This window comes from Stegostoma tigrinum, unplaced genomic scaffold, assembly GCF_030684315.1.
Source record: "Stegostoma tigrinum isolate sSteTig4 unplaced genomic scaffold, sSteTig4.hap1 scaffold_53, whole genome shotgun sequence".
NCBI lineage: Eukaryota > Metazoa > Chordata > Chondrichthyes > Orectolobiformes > Stegostomatidae > Stegostoma > Stegostoma tigrinum.
The window spans coordinates 630,227-651,277 of record NW_026728461.1 but is presented as its reverse complement, the minus strand read 5'-3'; the positions used below and the strand labels follow the sequence as shown (position 1 = coordinate 651,277).

General features: G+C 41.4%; 1 protein-coding gene across 2 annotated transcripts; it reads left to right on the top strand.

The window, feature by feature from the left end:
• The first annotated feature begins 7,770 nt into the window (after positions 1 to 7,770).
• On the top strand, positions 7,771 to 19,140 carry LOC125454563 (probable G-protein coupled receptor 139). Of its 2 annotated transcripts, none has more exons than XM_059644136.1 (2): positions 7,771 to 7,847; positions 18,745 to 19,140. In XM_059644136.1, the coding sequence occupies exons 1-2, from the start codon at positions 7,778 to 7,780 to the stop codon at positions 19,110 to 19,112; spliced, it is 438 nt and encodes a 145-aa protein (XP_059500119.1). In that variant the 5' UTR covers positions 7,771 to 7,777; the 3' UTR covers positions 19,113 to 19,140. The 2 variants fall into 2 exon arrangements, with proteins under 2 accessions (XP_059500119.1, XP_059500118.1); XM_059644135.1 differs by having other exon boundaries at positions 18,196 to 19,140.
• Positions 19,141 to 21,051: the final 1,911 nt, after the last annotated feature.

The window sequence follows — 21,051 nt, the reverse complement described above, 5'->3', positions numbered from 1 at the left end:
CACCCTCCAAAAATACCCCAAAAGGTATACTTATTACTGAGGGGAACGGCCAGAGGGGATCTCTGGACTGTCTGCCAATTCCCTTTTCTTCTCCTGACTATCACCCAACGACTTTTATCCTGGAACTTGGGTGTGAAAACCTCCCTATTACACCTATCTATCACCCCATAAAACTCCTGAATGATCCGGACTTTATCCAGCTCCATCTCAAGTTCTGTAACGCAGATTGTGAGGAGCTGGAGTTGGGTGCACTTCTCACAGGTGAAGTCAGGAAGGACACTAGTTGTGATTCTTACCTCCCACATCCTACAAGAGGAGCATGCAACTGTCCTCGTTCCCATCCCTGCTGCTCCAGATTGCCAAAAGAATAAAGAATAAAACAAAGTTACCTCACCAACCCTCCACACAGACGTTTTTTTTTGAGAGGAAGAGGATGGGTGGAAGACTTCACACGTTTTGGGTTTAGCCAATGTCCGAATATATTAGTTCACATCCTGGCTGAACCTGGCTCGCTCTCTTAACAGTTCTGCCACTGAAATCAAAAAGGTCACTGACTCATGAGGCACTTTTTAAAAAAAATATGGAAATTGTACCTTCCTGGCTGCCCCCTGCCTCGTGCTCTCACCTCTCCAGCCACTGAAATCAAGAAGGAGGTATATCACCATTACACTGTTATCGCCCTCTCCTTCTGTCCCTGTCTTGACACAGAATGCAGAGCCTTGTGGGAGATTCATGTCACTGTTGTTGCTTGTTTCACATCAATTTCACCGCATATTAGAAGGGAAAGATTTACAAACCAACCATCACACCAGAATTTGATGGAATCGCCGATTTTATCACCAATGGAATGTGATCAGACTTTGAACATGGATGGAAAACTCTCCATTCATACTGGAGAGAAACTCCTTGTATGTGCACAAGGCTTCAGCCAATCATCAGAGTCCACAAACAACAAATGCAGTCACGTTGGGGCGAAACTGTGGAAATGTGGGGATTGTGGTGAGGAATTCATTTTCCCATGTGATCTGGAAACTCATCAACACAGTCACACCAGTAACATCCCATTCACCTCCTCAGTATGTGGGAAGGGATTCACTCAGTTCTCTCACCTGCTGCAACAGAAATCCGGGAGGTTCGAGTCCCCCGGTGGCCGGGGTTGGAGTCCCTTGGTCAGAAAACTGAGTAAAGAAATTCGGGAGGTTCGAGTCCCCCGGTGGTCGTGGTTAGAGTCCCCAGGTCAGATAACTGGTAATTTTTAAAATCTGGAAGGATAGGTTTTCCCCGGTGACCGGGGGGGTGAAACCCTGTGTCGGGCAATGGGGAAAAGGGAGGGGGTTAGTATAAGACCTAGATATAGAATAGTTATAGTGTCTGTCTGTTTCAACAACCCTGCCTTAGAACGGTTGTTAAGAGGGGAAATCCCCCACTTCAGGATCCTGAAGTGGGTGTTGAGACTAACGACTCCGCTGGAGTATACAGAGATAGCAAAAAGTGAAAGCACTAATAAAAAGAAGCAAAAGGTAAAAATGGGACAAACACTGGATAAGTCGGATGTCGGCACTTCTTTACATCGGTTATGCCTGGATGACCCCGAAAATGAAGTACAGTACAGACGTCTGTCAGCATGCATAAACAAAAAAAAGGAAATGAGAATTGGCCACTAGGGGGATCGTGGGATATATAGCTATGTACTAAACCAGAAGAGGCACTGGAAAGGGTTAATGCCATTCTGGAGAAAGAGAGCTGAGGAGCTGACTGAAAAATCGAAACTGGCCAATTGGGTGGATAATACACATAGGAGAGGGATAAATGCCTGTTATAACGAGGGGAAACTAAAAATTTGGGAAGTTTTAAAACTGCAGTGTGAGGACTATGAGATGAATGAAAGGGAAAGAGTTAAACGAGAAAGGCAGGAGAGTGAACAACGAGACAAAGAACGGGGGTAGAGCGGCAGGCCGCATTGACAGAAAACAAAAAAAATCGGAGGTACCTCCTGACATATCTGGCATGCCAATGTTGTTCAAAATTAATGACACAGATGAGCAATACCGAGGAGGACTGGGGAAGGCATCCCTCTGCCTCATCGGGACTGCTACCCCCTCCAGAACCCTACCCGTCCTTGGCCAATCTACATCTGCAGGCACCCCAACACTGCTATCAGTCCCAGCAACCGCCACCGTACGCTGACCAAACTGAACCTCCTATAGAATCTCCAAGCCCTTCAGTAGTCAGCCCACATGAATCCCCTGACAAGCCCACGGCTTGTACAGACCCTACCTCCTGTCATACCAGATCTCAAACAAAACAGACAAACAAGAAACAGGACGCAGACCAGACGGTCAGTGAACACAAGGAGGAACGACAGGATCCTTTTAAAACCCATGAGAAGCCCAGGAAGACATAAGTCCTGGGTGCAGCCTACTTGACCCTCTAACACCTGTTTCCTGTTTCCTGGCGACTCCACAAGTAGCGAAGAATATGATCGTCCCAACTCACATGCAGAGGATAGTGAATGTGAGGACAGAGTTTGGAAGAGACCCTCGAATAGCCAGGCCCTTCAGAAGGACCCCTGTCAGAAAAATATCACAGGCAATTCCCTAATCGCACGGTCCCTCACCCGAGCCCAAAACAAGGGGGTCAAAATGCAATGCAAGTCAACGCCCCTTGGAAGCCACAAAAGATGTGTTTAATTATGTCAAGGGACCCTGATCGAAAGATTATCCCAGAAGATTTTGTAGATTACATCCTGGGAACTATTCAAATGTACCAAGCCACCCCCAAGCCCTCTTTAGCCGTGCTGCATCTACGATGCGCTCTCCAGCCCTCGAGGTCAGTCCCAGGAACTTGACCTCCCTCAACCCTATCTGTGCCTTCTGAGGGTTTGCCTTCAACCCGCTCTTGCACGGGAGTCATAATAACTCACTAAGTCGGGGGCCATGTTCCTCACTATTGTATGTGAGCCACAGGATGTCGTCCACGTACAGTACAAGCCTGTGTGGCTCACTGCAATCTTTTAAACAGTCTGCCATACACTGGTGGAGAATGCTGGGGCTATAATGGAAACCCTGTGGCAGACAGCTCCACGTGCACTGTTGTCCTGTAAAAGTAAATGCGAATTTGTACTGGTCCTGCCGAACCGGGATAGACCAGAAACCATTCAAGATATCCAGCACTGTGATATTCCACCCCCCCACCCCCCAAAGCCTTAAGGCTGGAGAGCGCCTTTCCATCAATGGCACACGCCATTGTTTTGAAATTCACGCCCACTTCTCCAGGTAATGGATACCTGTTGAAACTTGCAGTTTCTCCCACAGCTGTGGCTCCGCTGGGTCCTAGGGCCCACCTGCAACATTATTTTTTTTCTCCTAAGAATTTCTGATTTTTGTGTTAGGTAAATTTGGTTAATTTTTTGTAAGCATGCATCAATCCAACTCTTGCTTGGTAATTTTTTAAACAAACTGGAGTTTTCTTCCCCTGCTGCCACTCTCTCTCTAAGTTCAGGACACCATTGCAATGTTAGTGCCCATACTGCCTCCCTGGTTCAGTTTGGTGAATGGGATATGGTGGCACTGTACAAATGAGACATGACACGGGTCAGAGGTTTCTCCTGTGCACTCACCCTGTTGCCCGTCCTCCTGACTGACAGCAATCATCATGTGGAGTGGGTATTGAAACTGCCCGACCCCGTGTGGTACTACATCACTTACACACGCACAGATATCATACTGAAACTGACAGGTTTACAATAGGCCCTTTAAACGTGAATTATAATGACCAGTTGTCTACTACTCCTCTTGCCTGGACACTGTATCTCAGGGATTACCCCCCTTGTTCCCAGATTCTCCCTGCGATTTGTTCCTCATCCCTGCGATTTGTTCCTTGTCTCTTCCTGCTCCAGTATGAACCCAGTCACATTTCTGAGCGAACCCCCACATGACTGCCTGCTGAAGAACCAATTTCTAACCTCTCCCCGCCCGGCCCTTACTGATGCCCCACTCCCTTCTCCGAACCCAGTGTGGATTTTTAACGTCCTCAGGTACACCCATCCAGGATTCCCTGTCTGTTGAAAACCTCCAGGCAATCCTCCTACCTAAACAGTTTCACGCTTACATCTAAACAATTGGCTATTATCAAATGCGTTGCCTATGCCTCTGATTCTATAGTTACTCGGGGCAGCGCTCGGGCTGATCAGGCTGATAAACAGGCTGCTGCAGACCAATTTTTAATTATACCCTCTGTGAACATCTAGGCGGTAAATCATATGCCTTCAGACAAGACGGGCATGCCAGATATGGTCACTGTTCGGCACTTACAGGAGGACGCCCCTGCTTCTGAAAAGAATATTTGGAAGGCGCATGGATGCTTGCATTCTGCGTCCTCAGGCCTTTGGGTTACACCAATCGGCCAAGTGTGTGTATCTGATACTCTATTACCTATGCTTGTTGACTGTGTGCATTCTGACACCCACCTTGACAAGGAGGGAATGAGTGGTATTATGCTCCGTACCTGGTGGCAACCCAGAATGACTGAGGCAGCCTAGTCTCGTGCCGCATCTTGTCTCACATGCCAGCAAAACAATTTGGGTCAGGGGGTGAGATGCTCACCAGGAAAAACACCCTTGCCAGGTGGACCGTTTGAATGCATTCAGCTAGATTTTGTTGAACTGCCACGCGTAAACTGTTACAAATATTGTCTTGTCATTGTAGATGTATTCAGTCGGTGGATAGAGGCTTTCCCAACGACAAACAACAAAGCCTCAACAGTAGCAAAGCTCTTCTTAACCGAAATAATACCAAGTTTTGGAGTACAGCGACAAATTAGTTCGGACAACGGCCCTCATGTTGCAGGGAAAATTAATAAGGAACTGTGTGATACATTACACATCCAACAACAGTTCCACAGTGCCGACCAACCTCGAGCAGCAGGGATAGTAGAGAGACCTAATGGAACACTTCAAACTAAACTGACCAAGTTGAGCTAAGAAACCGGGCTGAATTGGTTAAAGGTTTTGCCACTAGCATTGTATCACATGCGAATAACACCCCACTCTACTACTGGGCTCTCAGCAGCGGAAATAGTCTATGGCCGACGAGCAGAACACCATGGGATGCCAATACCAGCCCACCCACCCATATTGACCTAAATGTGATGGGAGAAGAAATGCAAAGGTATTTCTGACAACTAACATCATCTTTAAAGTTTCTCCATTCGCAGGTGAAGTGCGCCTTCGGACCACCTCCGCACACACCGGAACAAGACCTCGAGATTCAGGATCGATCTTCGTGACCGCAGATTGGAGATTTTGTACTTGTCCGGGACTGGGGTCGCCCCAAGCTTAGACCAAGGTGGAAAGGACCGTACCAAGTGTTTATTCAGACTCCGACAGCTCTGAACCTTAAAGGACAGAATCACTGGATCCCCGTAAGTGACTGTAAACGATGGATTTCCTCATTGGCGTGCAGTTAACCATTGGACTGAGTGTTATTCTGCCCATGCATGGCCAGCAGGACAATTTGTCTTATAAAACACACATCTTGATGCAGGGAATCGGACAGCATGTTACCCAACAGCAGGTCTGTAGAAGAATTATTTGTGGCAACATCTGCCTGGAACCCTAGTCAGCTTTATGAAATAGAGTATTCCGGTAAGCCTTGCTGAGGGAAGAAGGGAACTTGGACGAGGGGTGTGCAGGGTACGTGTGTGAAATTGGTAGTTAGTGGCTTCTCTGGATGTGGGGAAACTAGACCTGGGCATGGGAAGGAAGGGGCTAGCTGTACAAATCCCAACAGCTATCCGTTTTGCTTTAATGGAACTGGGACTTGTTGTTGCCTGCTCTCGTTACTAATCACCCCCATAATGTTTCCTGGCCCCATCGGTGCGTAAAGAGAAATTGCACCACTATAGGAGGATTGTTGAGCAGCCCCTGCGTAGAATCTAAGCCCATAACCGTGACCCCGGGCATACAGTGGACTTGTGGGGATTGCAATGGCACCCATGTACAAAACTGCCTGTGGGGCATTTCCATTTAACGCCGCAAACTTCCATATAAGAGTCAGTCCTCCTGACATAGCTATCAACAAATACGTGAGTCTGTTATCTGCTACTGGGCTAAAAAAAGGGATTTGTTTCCCTCCTTCACGGGACCTTCACTACTGCCACTCCAACCCTGCCGGTGCTGTTTGCTGTTGGGACCATAGGGCCCCTCATGGTCCCTTGTCCCCAACAAGCACAAATTCAATGGCGAATTGTCACACGCTACCTGATCCAGGAGTTTTGCGCTGCATTGCAGAATCCAGTTGCCTTGGGCTCTTCCTTAGGTTATGGCTTCGTGGGAACTGTCGGCTTGGGAGGCTCCCCTGGGGTGGTGGCCACAAAAGAAAATTCGAAATTACCTTGTACGTGGACTCACCGCCCTGGGAAACAGCACAATGACGGCATTGGAGGCAGTCAACCAAGAATTAGCCGAACTTGGGCTCAATGCTCAGCAAACCCGGTATGCAGTGGACTATCAGCTGGCTCAGCAAGGAGGAATATGCACTATTATCGGGGACAAGTGCATTACCCACGTCACCAACGAGCCCTATTACATTTCCCAGGCTATCCAAGCCATACAGGGGCAGTTAGAACAGCACAGTGAGGGACCCCGGCCTAGACAGGGTTTGTTGGGATGGCTTATGCGCAGTTCTTGGGGCTCATATTTGCTGCATTGGTTAGTTGTTCTAGAGGTTGTCATAGCTGCCTGCTGTACATTTATGGCATGCCTGAGCCCTTGCTGCAGATTTGTGTTTGAAAGGCTGGCAGCTCCCCTCTCGGCCCCGTTATAGGTTGTCATGAAATGATAAAAGGAGGGAATGAGATGTTAATGTGATAACATCCCATTCATTTCTATACTTCTATATATTAAAGTTTTTTTTTTAATCTGCATTTGATTTTTATGCAGAGACTTTAATTTGTAGAAGTAAACTCTTATCTGCCGACACATAGGTATGCAGACACTGCCCTGAAGCTCCCTGCCCAGCTAGGAATTCAGTGTAAAGCTTTTGTAACTCCTTATCTTCTCACTCATCAGTATGCAGACACTGTCTTAAGCTTCCTGACTCTATTAAAATTAGAATCAAACTGTTTCAAATAGGGTTAGTTGGGGAAAATTTGTAAAGGTGTGAAACCTCTAAAGCCTGTATCTTCTGTCGCTGACAAAGGGGCCAGGGCACTGACTTTGTTCTAGCCAGAAAGCCTGCAACTTGAAATCACAATCTGTCCCGGACAACAACTTGAAATTGCCTCTTGCCAGTAGCAGCTACTTCACTAGCAATCAATGCTATATCCTGGTCTTTTATGTTGTTGATGTAATAATTGCTTGGTATCATGTTTTTGTCTGTTGTAGTAATTGTTTTATGTATCATGCCATTGTAAATTGCAAAATAGTTTTATGTATCATGTCTTTTGTAAAGTATAAAAAGCGGGGACTGTCCGCTGCTCGGGGAGAATTACTTGCAAGACTCTGCACTCTGTGCCAGATTCAGTGCAGTGATTCTCCACAACTCGTACTTGCTTGGTAATAAAAGGATTTGTGTTTTTTTAAACAGGTCAGTGTCTTATTATTGCAGCAATCGTGAGGGTCTCCAAAAACGAACTTGACACACCATTTTGTTTTTAAACATAAACTCTATGCCTGTAAAGCAGAAGCAAAGTAATTATCTCCCAAGAGACTGACATCAGGTATAAATGTGAGTACTTTTTCAGGAAGTGCAGAAAATGCTCAAGGTTTTTGATAGAAATGCATGGGATACCAATAGGCCCAGTGTTTGCCATTTACTATCCAATTCTAGCCGCTATTGGAGTTCCAGGTCAGTTATTCTCGTTAGTTTCTGACAGTATTAATCATCAAGTACTTGTTCTGAACTGTGTTTAACCCGTAAACCTTTGTTTTTCTCTCATTTTATGCGTGTTTTCCTCCAATTTTTTTCATTAAAAGGTTTTCATCCAAATTAATGTGGTTAACTTCACTTGCATAATTTATCATTGTTTTAGGATCAATTTTAAGACAGTAATAGCATCAATTTTCAATTTTATCAGATGACTTCTTACAGTTACTAGCATTACCTATAATCTTAATTCAACTCAAATGATCTTCTTTTATTGTTGTAATTTCACCAGTTTCATTACACAATTTTGTCGTTTTACCTGTACAATTTCTCACCTGTAAAATTATGAGAACATTTTGTGTCATGTACCGTTCATTGCTTCAATACATAGTTCCAGTATAACGTTACTTACATTAGTACAGTTAAATTTGAGTACTATATTCACAGTTTAATTTCAATTGCATTTATGTTCTTGATAAAGCTGTTTTCGCGTGAAGTATCAAGAATTTTATTTGGAGTAACCGTATTTGAATTCTGCATTGGTAAAATTTCCACTCCATTACCACAGTGTAGTTGAGATTTCATCGTGTCATCACGACTGATACTGTGGATGAAATATTACTTTGCACTTATGTTGTTCGTGTAGAGATATTATATAGTTGGCTTTGGCATTAGCAAAATAATTCTCTCAAATGATTCACAAATTTGAACGAAATAATTTGATGTCTCTGGACTGGATTTCAGGAAATGAATTATTTAAAGATCAATATTATGAACTGAAATCTTGCCCAAACCACAACACGTCAAAAAGTGTTCTGCTGCAGAAGGAGGCCATTTGATTCTTGTTATGGATAAGACCAAACCCTTCAATTTTTCTTATTGTAACAGTAAAAGTAAGGTGTTGCGTTGCAGATACAATTCGAATAGTCATACTGCCAGATTTAAAGCAAAACACACTTTATTCATCCACGATAGTTTAAATACAACAAAAGAAAGAAGGAATTGGAATTATGTTCCTCCATTTGAAAAGTTAATGGATTAATAGATACAGTAACAATTACCAGTTAACTGTTCCAACATAATTATATTTCATAAACACACCCTTGGAAAAACCTAAATTCCGAAAAAAGATTGTTTCACACGTCACTCCCATGGCAGCCAGAGACCCCCAAATTTTTGCTGACACCAAGAGTGAGAAAAATGGTTTCTATCTCTTCAAGATATCAGCAGCGACTGCTGAAAGTTACACTGAAGACCTTAGTGCAGTGGGAGTTTGACCACACCCATTCAGACTGCTTTTATTGTTCTAAGACCCCACCAGCTGTTGTCCTTCTGTTCTGGTAGATACTCATCACACTGCATTAAATCTTCCTTCAAAAAACCCAAGACAAAATATACCTCTTAAAGTCACACAGTCATCACACCTCCTCGTTAAATAAAATGAAACATCAACATACACATATTGTCTTCATTTCTTAAAATAAAACTTTAGACTTTCGTACTGACGCACGAAACATGTAAACATTCATGACAACAGTATATTTCAGTCCATTGTTTTCCTGCCACTGTAAACCATCATCTGTCTTCTTCACATTTGCTAGAACACAGTGGCAGTTAAGTTCTCTCATACTGCCCTGTATATAATTTTCAAATTCAATGGCTGCAATTCTCAGCTCCATCAAAACAGTCCAGAATTTTTGTCCATAAATTGCTCTAAAAATCTTAAGAGGTTATGATCAGTGTATATAATTGTCTATGACACATGACTGGCAAAGTTAATGTCAAAATGTAACATCAACACTGAGAATAAGGTCTCCTTATCATTCATGCACTGTTTCTGTTCATAACTATTCAATTTTCTGAAAAAGAGCACCCAATAAGTCTTTCTATCTTCTCGTCATCTTCTTGGAAGAGTACAGCACCAATACAGACATCACTCACCCCGTTAGCCAACTTGAATAGCTTTGTGTGAATTCTGTGGGGTTTACACTGGGGCAGTGGTTAATACAACGTTTGGTCTATCAAATGCATTATGGCAGTTCTCCACCCACTGATAGTTCCTGCATTTCTTCATTGAATTATTCTGTGGAGAAAACACACTGCTAAAATTCGGTACAAACGTCTGATAAAACCCATTCAATACCCAGAATCATAGTATGACATTCTTCGTCAACGGTATTGTAACTCCAAATAACCTTTGCTTTTGCATCATATGAAGCCATATATCTATGTTCAATGTGTTAGGCAAGCAATGTGAGTTCGCCTTTTGCAAGCTCACTGTTAACCAGGTTTGTCAACAAACCTATCTCCCAAAGTCAATCAAACAATTCCAAAAGATGCTGCAAATGTCCTGTCCATGTGTGATTAAAAATGACAAGGTCATTGATGTACACTTTACAATTTGGCAATCCAAAAATGACATGACTGGTTCATCTTCGAAATGATGCTGGCTCACTCTTCATACGAAATGGCATGACTTTAAATTGGTCAAGTCTGTTCAGAGTTAAAAATGTTAAAATTGTCTTCACTCTTTCAGATGAAAGCACTTGTTGGTGTCCAAAGAGTAAATCCAACTTAGAAATATAAGTTGTATCTCCCACCCTCTCAGTACTGCCTTCCAAGCATGGAATAAGAGATGATTCCTACTTTGCCACTGCATTAGCTTTGTGATAGTTTGTATATAATCATTGGGTACCATTTTGATTTGGTGTCATTACTATCAGTGAGCTCCAGTCAGTGCAATCATTTTGATTATGCTGTCTTGCAGCATGCGCTCGATCTCCTTTTGAACCTTTGCCAATTTTAGAGAGCTAAATCTATAAGGGTGTTGCATAATTAGAACAGCATGTCCTATATTGACATCAGGCTTAATTAAGTTAGTACTTTCCAGCTTATTCCCACATATCTTCGGATATGATTATAATAATTATTTCAGGCCAGTTCAATTTTCCTCTGAAAGGTGATTTGTCCCAATTTTAAAAGCTTCCTCATGGCCCAATTTTACCTGAGGAATATCCAATCCAGAATCATCTCAAGTTGATTCTTTATTCTGTGTTGTAACCATAACACATTCTCCTTTTGTTTTCCTTCCATATTTAAAAGAAAAAGAAACAGCATATTCACAAGACATACTTTGATAGATTTCTTTCTGCATGGTGTTTTTATCAAATGATTAATCTCATTCAGTCTTCTTTGCATTTGATATGGCCCACTAAATCTTGCTTTTAAAGTTTCACCGACCCCTTGCAGAAAAACTAACACATTATCTCCACTAGCAAAATTGCAATTTTTGATTTATTTTTGCTGACCTGTTTCATCACCTGCTGTGTTACTTTCAAATGCTGTCTCCCCAACTTATCCACTATTTCTTTCCCTAAAATTTGACACATTGTTCAAATATCTGGTTTCTAAACTCTAACTCAAGATTTTCATCCTAATTAAGTTCAATATTTCTCTCAACTTATTCCCAAAACCTACTCCAAATAAACTGAACTTTGGTAGATCACCTTGAAGTATCCCTCATTGCAAAAAGTACGAATGGAATTCCTTTATCCCAATCCTGTGCATAGTTTTGTCTGCAAGCCCCCAATATGGTCTTTGATGTTTGATGCCATCATTTGAATGCTTTCTGTGATTCTGGATGGTTCGCAGTTGGTTGGAATTAGTTTATCCCTAAGCTATCGATAAGTTTCTGGAATAGCTTTGATGAATATTTTGATGTTTGATTTCAGAGGACGGCTGTGGATAGTCCGTGTCTGGTGAAACATTTGTTTCACTCTTCTACAATGCTTTTAGCCGTGATACTGTGTAATGGAATGGTCTCCAAAAATCTAATGGACATTATGCACTACAAATATTGATTACGACTTTTAATTTTCGACAGGGATCCTCATCAATCAATTAAGACATTTGTATAAGGTTCCTCAAACGTGGGAAAGGGTAATCAGAGTACTGGTTTTATTGCTGCCTGAGGTTTTCCAATTATCTGACTTGTATGATGTGTCAGAAAATGAAACCACATCCTTAAGCAGTGGAGACCAACAAAAACGCTTTTGTATTTTGGTTTACATTTTCCGTATTCCGAAATGACATCCAATTGGCACTATACATGCTACCCGCGACTCCTGTTCTATAATCCAAGGGTAATACAATTTGATGGACTTCTGCCCATTTCTTAACCACCTGCACATGTGATAGTCTCCATTTCCCCATCAATACATTGTTTTTAAGATTGTGACATTCTGGGATACACTCAGATTCTTCTTCTGTGCTCGCTTTTTCATATAACTACTTTGGATTTTCCTCTTTTTGATGTAATCGAGTTAAATTATCTGAACTACAAAATTTCTACCCTGCCTTTCATCTGTTCTTGTTTCTTTTTCTCTGAACCGTTTGATAAAATGTAGTCTCTGACAAATGAATTTCAATTTCATTACTTTTTCTTTTGGATTTTTCTTTCTGCATCAACCTATGGCTTTGTCACGTTGTTACCATAGAATATACATCCTGTTAACACCTCATTTGCCTGATTTTCCGCTGGCGTTTCAACCACAGAATAAAGCAATCCTATCCGTGATCCATTTATAACATTATCAAAGATAAACCATGTTGCTAGAGCCAGAATGTTCTCTAAAACCCCTACCATCACTTCATCACTTTGCACTGGACTCGCCAACCTCACTTTAAGTAGTGAAGCCGTGCTATTTGCACCATGAACTCCACAAATGAACACGTTTTGTGGCACGACTCCTTCTGAACTACATATCTCCTCGTCTTTCAACATCAAATATTGACTTGCTTCCTTATCTTGTTTTTTTTTACCCTATATCTGCTCCTTCTGCCATATGTGAATAGACCTCACCATTGCAATGGAATAACTTAAACAGATCTCGCACTTTCCTTTCAACAGTCCCAGATCAGGGTGTACATTCTGGTGCCGTTTTAGAGATTCCACTCTTTTCTTTACCACTTCAACAAAACTCACTGGTTTGTCGGGTTTTCCCACAGCCATTGGTGTTTTATTTTTCCAAACCGCCAACACTGCATCTTCAAAAGACTCACTTCACTGCATTGGAAACACGAGTATTTTTTAATACCTCTTTTGCCACCACCCCCATGGGTTTCAATTTTACTCACTAAAAACTGCTTTTATTATCTATCCTCTCCTTTAACACCTAAGAATTTCTCTTCTCCCAATTTCTATTACTCACAGAATGAAGTTGAATTCAGAAGCCAATCATTGTTTTATAAACAACTTATAATCATCTGGCATTTCAGCTGCTCATCTTGTAGTTTTAACTCTCTGATCTTCCATATGTATTTCATTACCTTAGGAAGTGAAGTTTGAACACCTAACTAACAAGCATCATATATTCAATCGATTTTCAGTGCCTTTAACCACCTATCAAAATTACTTGGTTTGATCATTTCAAACTGAATGTCCATTTGACCAAGGTCCCTTCTTAGTTTCCTGAAAGGTTTTCGGTAGAGTTCTGATATAACACATACGTATTTAAGATATTATTTTCACCTCATTTTACCTCACTAGATCAACCTGCCAGCTTTGTTTGGATCGAGATGATCAGATGGTTACCAGCCCTTTCATTTCTTTAGCCACTTTCTCAAATGGGATGAAGAATCTTCTACATCCATTTCGTCAAACATACGCAAAGGTTGAACATATGAAAACTCATCCGCACTGACCCATTAGCTACGAAGGGTTTGCCCATCATGACGGTCCTCCTCACTAACCATACCTTCTACCTTCGCCTCCAACATTTTACATTGCAATTCCATAAGACCAAAAGACCATAAGACATAGGAGTTTAAGTAAGGCCATTCGGCCCATCAAGTCCACTCCGCCATTTAAATCATGGCTGATAGGCATTTCAACACCACTTCCCTGCACTCTCCCCATAGCCCTTGATTCCTTTTGAGATCAAGAATTTGTCGATCTCTGCCTTGAAGGCATCCAACGTCAAGGCCTCCACTGGACTCTGCGGCAATGAATTCCACAAGCCCACCACTCTCTGGCTGAAGAAATGTCATCTCATTTCAGTTTTAAATTTACCCCCTCTAATTTAAGGCTGTGCCCACTGGTCCGAGTCTCCCCGCCAAACGGAAACAACTTCCGAGCGTCCACCACTTCTAAGCCATACATTATCTTGTAAGTTTCTATGCGATCTCCCCTCAACCTTCTAAACTCTAATGAGTACAATCCCACGATCCTTAGCCATTCATCATACGTTAAACCTACCATTCCAGGGATCAGCCATGTGAATCTCTGCTGGACACGCTCCAGGGCGAGTATGTCCTTCCTGAGGTGTGGGGCCCAAAATTGGACACAGTATTCTAAATGGGGCCCAACTAGAGCCTTATAAAGCCTCAGAAGCACATCGGTGCTTAAATATTCCAACCCTCTTGAGATAAACGACAACATTACATTCGCTTTCTTAATTACGGACTCTACCTGCAAGTTAACCTTTAGAGAATCCTGGACCAACACTCCCAGATCCCTTTGCACTTCTGATTTGCGAATTTTCTCACCATTTAGAAAATAGTCCATGCCTGTATTCTTTTTTCCAAAGTGCAAAACCTCACATTAATTCACATTGAATTTCATCAGCCAATTCCTGGACCACTCTCCTAAACTGTCTAAAACGTCCTGCAGTTTCTCCACTTTCTCAGTACTACCTGCCTGTCCACTTATCTTTGTATCATCGGCAAACGTCAACAGAATGCCCCCAGTCCCTTCATCCAGATCATTAATATGTAAGGTGAACAGTTGTGGCCCCAAAACTGAACCCTGCGGGACACCGTTTGGCATTCCGAAAAAAGAGCCTTTTATACCAACTCTGCCTTCTGTCAGACAGCCAATCCTCAATCCAAGCCAGTAGCTCACCTCGAACACCATGGGCCCTCACCTTGCTCAGCAGCCTCCCGTGAGGCACTGTATCATAGGCCTTTTTGAAGTCTAGATAGATAACATCTGCTGGGTTTCCCTAGTCTAACATACTTGTTACCTCTTCAAAGAAGGCCAACAGGTTTGTCAGGCACGACCTCCCCTTACTAAAACCATGCTGACTTGTTTTAATCTGACCCTGCACTTCCAGGAATTTAGAAATCTCATCCTTGACAATGGATTCTAGAATTTTACCAACTACTGAGGTTAGGCTAATCAGCCTATAATTTTCCATCGTTTGTCATGTTCCTTTCTTAAACAAGAGAGTTACAACAGCAATTTTCCAATCATCTGGCACTTTCCCTGACTCCAGTGACTTTTGAAAGATCACGACCAAAGCCTCTGCTATTTCCTCAGCCACCTACCTCAGAACTCTAGGATGTAGCCCACTGGGGCCAGGAGATTTATCAATTTTTAGACCCTTTAGCTTTTCTAGCACCTTCTCTTTTGTAATGCCTACCATACTCAACTCTGCGCCCTGGCTCTTCCTAATTGCTGGCATACTACTCATGTCTTCCACTGTGAAGACTGATGCAAAGTACTTATTAAGTTCTTCAGCTATTTCCTTATCTCCCATCAGTAGCCTTCCAGCATCAGTTTGGAGCGGCCCAATATCTACTTTTGCCTCTCGTTTGTTTCTTATGTATGGAAAGAAGCTTTTACTATCATTTCTAGTATTACTAGCTAGCCTACCTTCATATTTGATCTTCTCCTTCCTTATTTCTCTCATTGTTATCCTCTCTTTGTTTTTGTAGCCTTCCCAATCTTCTGATTTCCCAGTGCTCTTGGCCACTTTATAGGCTGTCTCTTTCTCTTTGATATGTTTCCTGACTTCCTTTGTCAGCCATGGCTGTCTAATCCCACCCTGGATAATCTTTCTTTTCTTTGGGATGAACGTCTGTACTGTGTCCTCAATTACACCCAGAAACTCCTGCCATTGTTGGTATACTGTCTTCCCCGCTCGGCTCTGCTTCCAGTCGATTTTCATCGGTTCCTCTCTCCTGCTCCTGTAATTACCTTTATTTAACTGTAACACCATTACATCTGATTTTGCCTTCTCTCTTTCAAACTGCAGACTGAACTCTACCATATTATAATCGCTGCCTCTTAAGTGTTCCCTTGCTTTAAGGTCTTTTATAAAGTCTGGCTCATTACATAGCACTAATTCCCTTCTGAATACCAACGTCTGAAGGCCAATCTCTCTCTGTCTTTCAGCCTTTCCTCTTGGGGCCTTCCCCTCCTTTTCTATTTCCTCTACTTTAAGTTGTATTTAAAACTGTTTCGTTTTATTTTCTCTTTCTTTTTTGTTCTGCCAGAACCAATGTTCCCCTTGTAATTGCCTTTAATTAAAGTTGATTTATTCACAACTGAAGTTGAGCCACTTCCCAAGATTCCAATGTCATTCCGGGCAATTGTGAATGTTATATGTTTGCCACAACTATTTTCCCTTATCTCATTCGTTTAGGCTACACCAACTCATTTTGTTTTGTCCAAAAGATTTACCTTTCTCTCATTTTGTAAAATGCCCAAAGTCTTGTACCCCTAAGGTACTCTTAGTAACGGAAAGAGCAATTGCAATGTAATGTATGCCCTGTTTACACTAACCAAATTAAACATGCAACCTAAACGGTATTAACTTTTACTACTCACTGCTTTGAGGTCAATAATTCTAAACCCAACATGGAATTAGGCATTTTGATCCCTACAAGAGCCCCGAATGTGCTATGGATCAGTCCAAACCTGCTCAAATATATTTAATGGAAATTCCAGACCCTAATGTCTTTATTATTGTAAAGGTAGACATTATGTATTTCATTCCAGATCCAATTGTTTTCATCAAACTACTGGATTTAATTCAAAACAACTTTATTCATCCACTATAGTTAAAACACAATGAAAGAAACAAGGAATTGGAGTAACTTAACTCGATTGGAAAAGTTAACACAATAATTGGTGCCGTCGCTACGACTAATTAATTGTTCCAATAAATGAACATCCTTTGGAAAAAATGCAAATTCAGCAAACAGTTTCTCTCAAGCACAACACCTGTAGCTGGCAGAGAATCCCCAGTTTTTGGCTGTAAATGAGATGGGGAAAAATAGCTTTCACCTCTTCAAGACCCTAACAGCAACTGCTAATTACTAAACGAAAGATTCTGGTTCTGTGGGAGTTTGGTGACACCCACACATGTTACTCCTGTTGTTCCAATTTTAAAAGAAAACATGGCCTCACAAGTTATTACTCAATTTGCTTTGGTACACTATTCGGTACTGCTGACTTAAAACATGCAAAGAACACCCCGGACAAAATACACCTCCTAAAGCCATAGTATCATCATGCCCTTTGAGCTCCATTGGATATTTGAGCGATCATCATTAACTAGTGCCAATTTCTGCCTTTTCTGCCATACTCTTTCACATTTCTTTTTATCCGCACAGCCATCCGATGTTCTCTTGACTGCCGAAGCTGCACTTGCCTTCACGACACTTTTTGGTAATTCATCCTATGTCCTAGATTGTCACTGTGTGAAAAAGATTTTCTCACTTCACTCTTGCTTCTTTTGCACATCAATTTAAATTTATGCACTCTTATTCTCCACCCCCCCCCTTATGAGCATGAACAGCTTCTCCCTGTACACTTTAAGAATCCACTCTTGATTGTGAATCCTCAATCAAATCTCTTCGTATCTGTTTCCACTCTGAGACAAATAATCCAAATTTCTTCAACGTTTTCAATAATCTGAGGTAAAAGAATGGTGCCCAGCGTGGCCCAAGATATGTAATGCTTTTGCCCATGGTTTAAACTGCTAAATCATAATCTAGCACAGAGATAAAATTTTCCATTACATCCTCTGCAAACACAATCCACAAAGTCATAAGAATTTTGATTCACTTTCATTTATTTCAGGATATTTATGAGCAAGATGAAAGCAAATTTTTACATGACGGAATACTTTCTCAATAGTTAATTGAAATGTCACACGTCTACTGTTTGTGAAGTGTAATCCTCATACTTCGTCACTTCCGAATTTGTATTGACTTATTCATACTAGTTTTTCAGTATTTTCTGCATTTCTTTGCTAATATAATTTCATGAATTTTTTGTTCCTTTCCTTGTTTCCATTCCTCTTTTTGATCATTGTTTTTTTTCCAGAATCCGTTTTTTTAAAAAATTCTCTCAAAATACTTTATTATAAATGTGGAGAAATGTGGTAAGGACAATGCACAATTGTTCATTTTGTAATGGATCCCTTTCAACCCAGATTTGAGTTTAAAATTGTAAATTTTGTGCATAGTCAAGAAACAGATGATTGTTTTCAAAGTCAAGATGGCAACGCATTTATGTTCTCTCTATCTCTTTCCGTTGCAGCTAATCTGGCAGTGATTGTGATCTTGTGTCGAAGGAGTTGTGGTCTCTCTTTGTGTATCACATATTATCTTGTCTCTATGGCAGCAACAGATCTTCTCGTCATTATCACAGTTGTAATATTAAACCGGATTGCTGGGATTTATTTCCGGTTCAGTTTCATCTTTATCACACCAGTTTGCAGTATTCGGAACTCATTGAATTTTGCAGCCATTGACAGTTCTGTCTGGTTAACGGTTGCTTTCACTTTTGATCGATTTGTGGCCATATGTTGTCAAAAGCTGAAATTAAAATATTGCACAAACAGGGTGGCATCGTGGGTGATAGGAATTGTGTCTGCACTGTCTTTTATGAAAAATATCTCGACGTACTTTGCTTATGAACCTATATATGTAATTGACAACATACCCAGGTTCTGTGGCCTAAAATTACAGTATTATACAACACTGGAGTGGGCTGCATATGACTGGATTCGTTCCATTTTAACTCCTTGTCTTCCCTTCATTCTGATTTTATTGCTCAATTTTTTTACTGTCAGGCATATTTTTGCAGGTAATCGAGCCCGTAGAGGACTCCTGACTCGGAGCAATCGAGAGCATCAGAGCGATCCAGAGATAGAGAAGCGCAGAAAGTCCATTGTTTTACTCTTTGGCATCTCAGGAAGCTTCATTCTGTTATATTTGTTGTACTTTGTTACAATTATTTATGTCCGAATTGCGAATATTTCTTATTCATCTGGTTCTGATGTCAGCAAAACCATATTTGTTGTCCAACAAAGTGGATATATGCTTCAGTTATTGAGCTCCTGCATCAATCCATTTATTTATGCTGGGACCCAGAGTAAAATCAGAGAGGAGGTAACGAATGGTTTGAAATATCCATTGAGATTCTTTACTAAAATGTTTAAAAAAATAAAATGAAAGAAACCAACATGAATTCTCATTCATATTTCAGCCTTCTATTGTCCTTCTTTGCAAAAAGCTTTTCCACTGAGCACTTTTGATATTCCGATCTACTGCTTGCGGAATGTGCAGCGAATGAACACTATATTTTCATGTGCATCAGTCCAACAGGTCATTCTGTTAATTACAAGTTGTACTGTATGTTTCTCACTATTGTGCATTTGCAAAAGGCTAAAGGGCAGTGGAGTCTATTATCATGTGTGACCTGCGTGTGATGCATTAACACTCATGTCCTTTGTAGATATTTGGATCTCAAACCTAAGAAAGTTTGTAACTGGTTAATCACTGTGAACACAAAAACAAGTAGAATTACTGTAGCTGCTTAAACATGCAATATCACGTTGGTTCTCTGTAGGGAATCATTTGTTTTGTTTTCCATTCAATCCCAAAAACTCCATGAGTTTAGATTCATCAAGGGGCATCTTTCAATCAATGAGAAATTGGTGTTGATACTTTTTGCTAAACATTGCATTTGGCATGCTGTGCCAAGTCGCATTATAAGACCTTTAGACATAGGAACATAAATTAGGCCATTCAGCCCAACAAGTCTGCTCCACTATTCAGTCATGGCTGATATTTTTCTCAACCACATCCTCCCACTTTCTCCCCGTAACCCTTGATGATCAAGAACCTGTTATTTCCATCTTAAATATACTCAATGACCAAGCCTCCACAGTCTTATGTGGCAGTGAATTTCACAGATTCAGTAGTCTCTGGCTGACAAAGATTCTTCTTATCTCTTATCTAAAATTTACTCTAAGGCTGTGCGCTGAAGTCCTCATCTACCCAAAAAATGAAAACTTCTTTCTAACATCCACTCTGTCCAGGCCATTCAGTATTCTATGAAGTTTCAGTTAGATACTCATCATCCTGCTAAACTCCATCGAGTATAGATTCCTCAAATATTCTTCATATGTTAAGCTGTTCATTGCTGGTAGCATTCTATTGAACCTTCTCAAAACCTGCTCCAGGGCCAATGCATCCTTCCCGGACTTGAAGTCCCAAGTCTTTTTGCACTTCAGACTTCGGAATTGTCTTCCCCGTTAGAAAATAGTCCATGCTTCTTTTCTTCTTACCAAAATGCATGATGTCACACTTTCCCACGTTGTACTCTATCTGCCACTTTTTTGTCAACTCTCCGAATCTGTCCAAATACTTTTGCAGCCTCCCCGCCTCCTCAATACTACCTGTCCATCTACCTATCTTTGTATCATCTGCTAATCCAGCCAGAATGCCCTCATTTCCTTCATTTAGATCAATAATGTATAAAGTGAAAAGTTCTGGTCCAAACACTGAACCGTGAAGAACACTACTTGACAGCTGTCATCCTGAAAAAAGACATTTTTAACCCCGATCTCTGCTTTCTGCCAGACAGCCAATCTTCTATCCATGCTAGCACCTTGCCTCTAATACCATAGGCCTTTATCTTGCTCAGGAACGTCTTATGTCGCACCTTATCAAAGGCCTTCCTGAAGTCCAGGAAAATAACTTCCATTGGCTCTCCTTGGTCTAACCTGCTCATTACTTCCTCAGAGAATTTTACCAGACTTGTCAGGTATGACCTCCCCTTGACGAAGCCATGCTGACTTTGTCCCATTTCACCATTGTCTTCCAAAATCTCATTCTTCACAATGGACTCTAACATCTTACCCACTACCGAGGTTAGGCCAATCGACCTGTCATTTTTCATCTTTTGCCTTACTCAATTTGTAAATAGGAGTGTCACATGAACGATTATCCAGAATTCTGTGGTCCACCCTCACTCAAGCGATTCCTGAAAGATAACCACTACCGCCTCCATTATCTCTTCAGCTATATCCTTAAGAACTCTGGGGTGTAGTCTATCTGGTCCAGGTAATTTATCTACCTTAAGGCTTTTCAGTTTTCCTAGCATCTG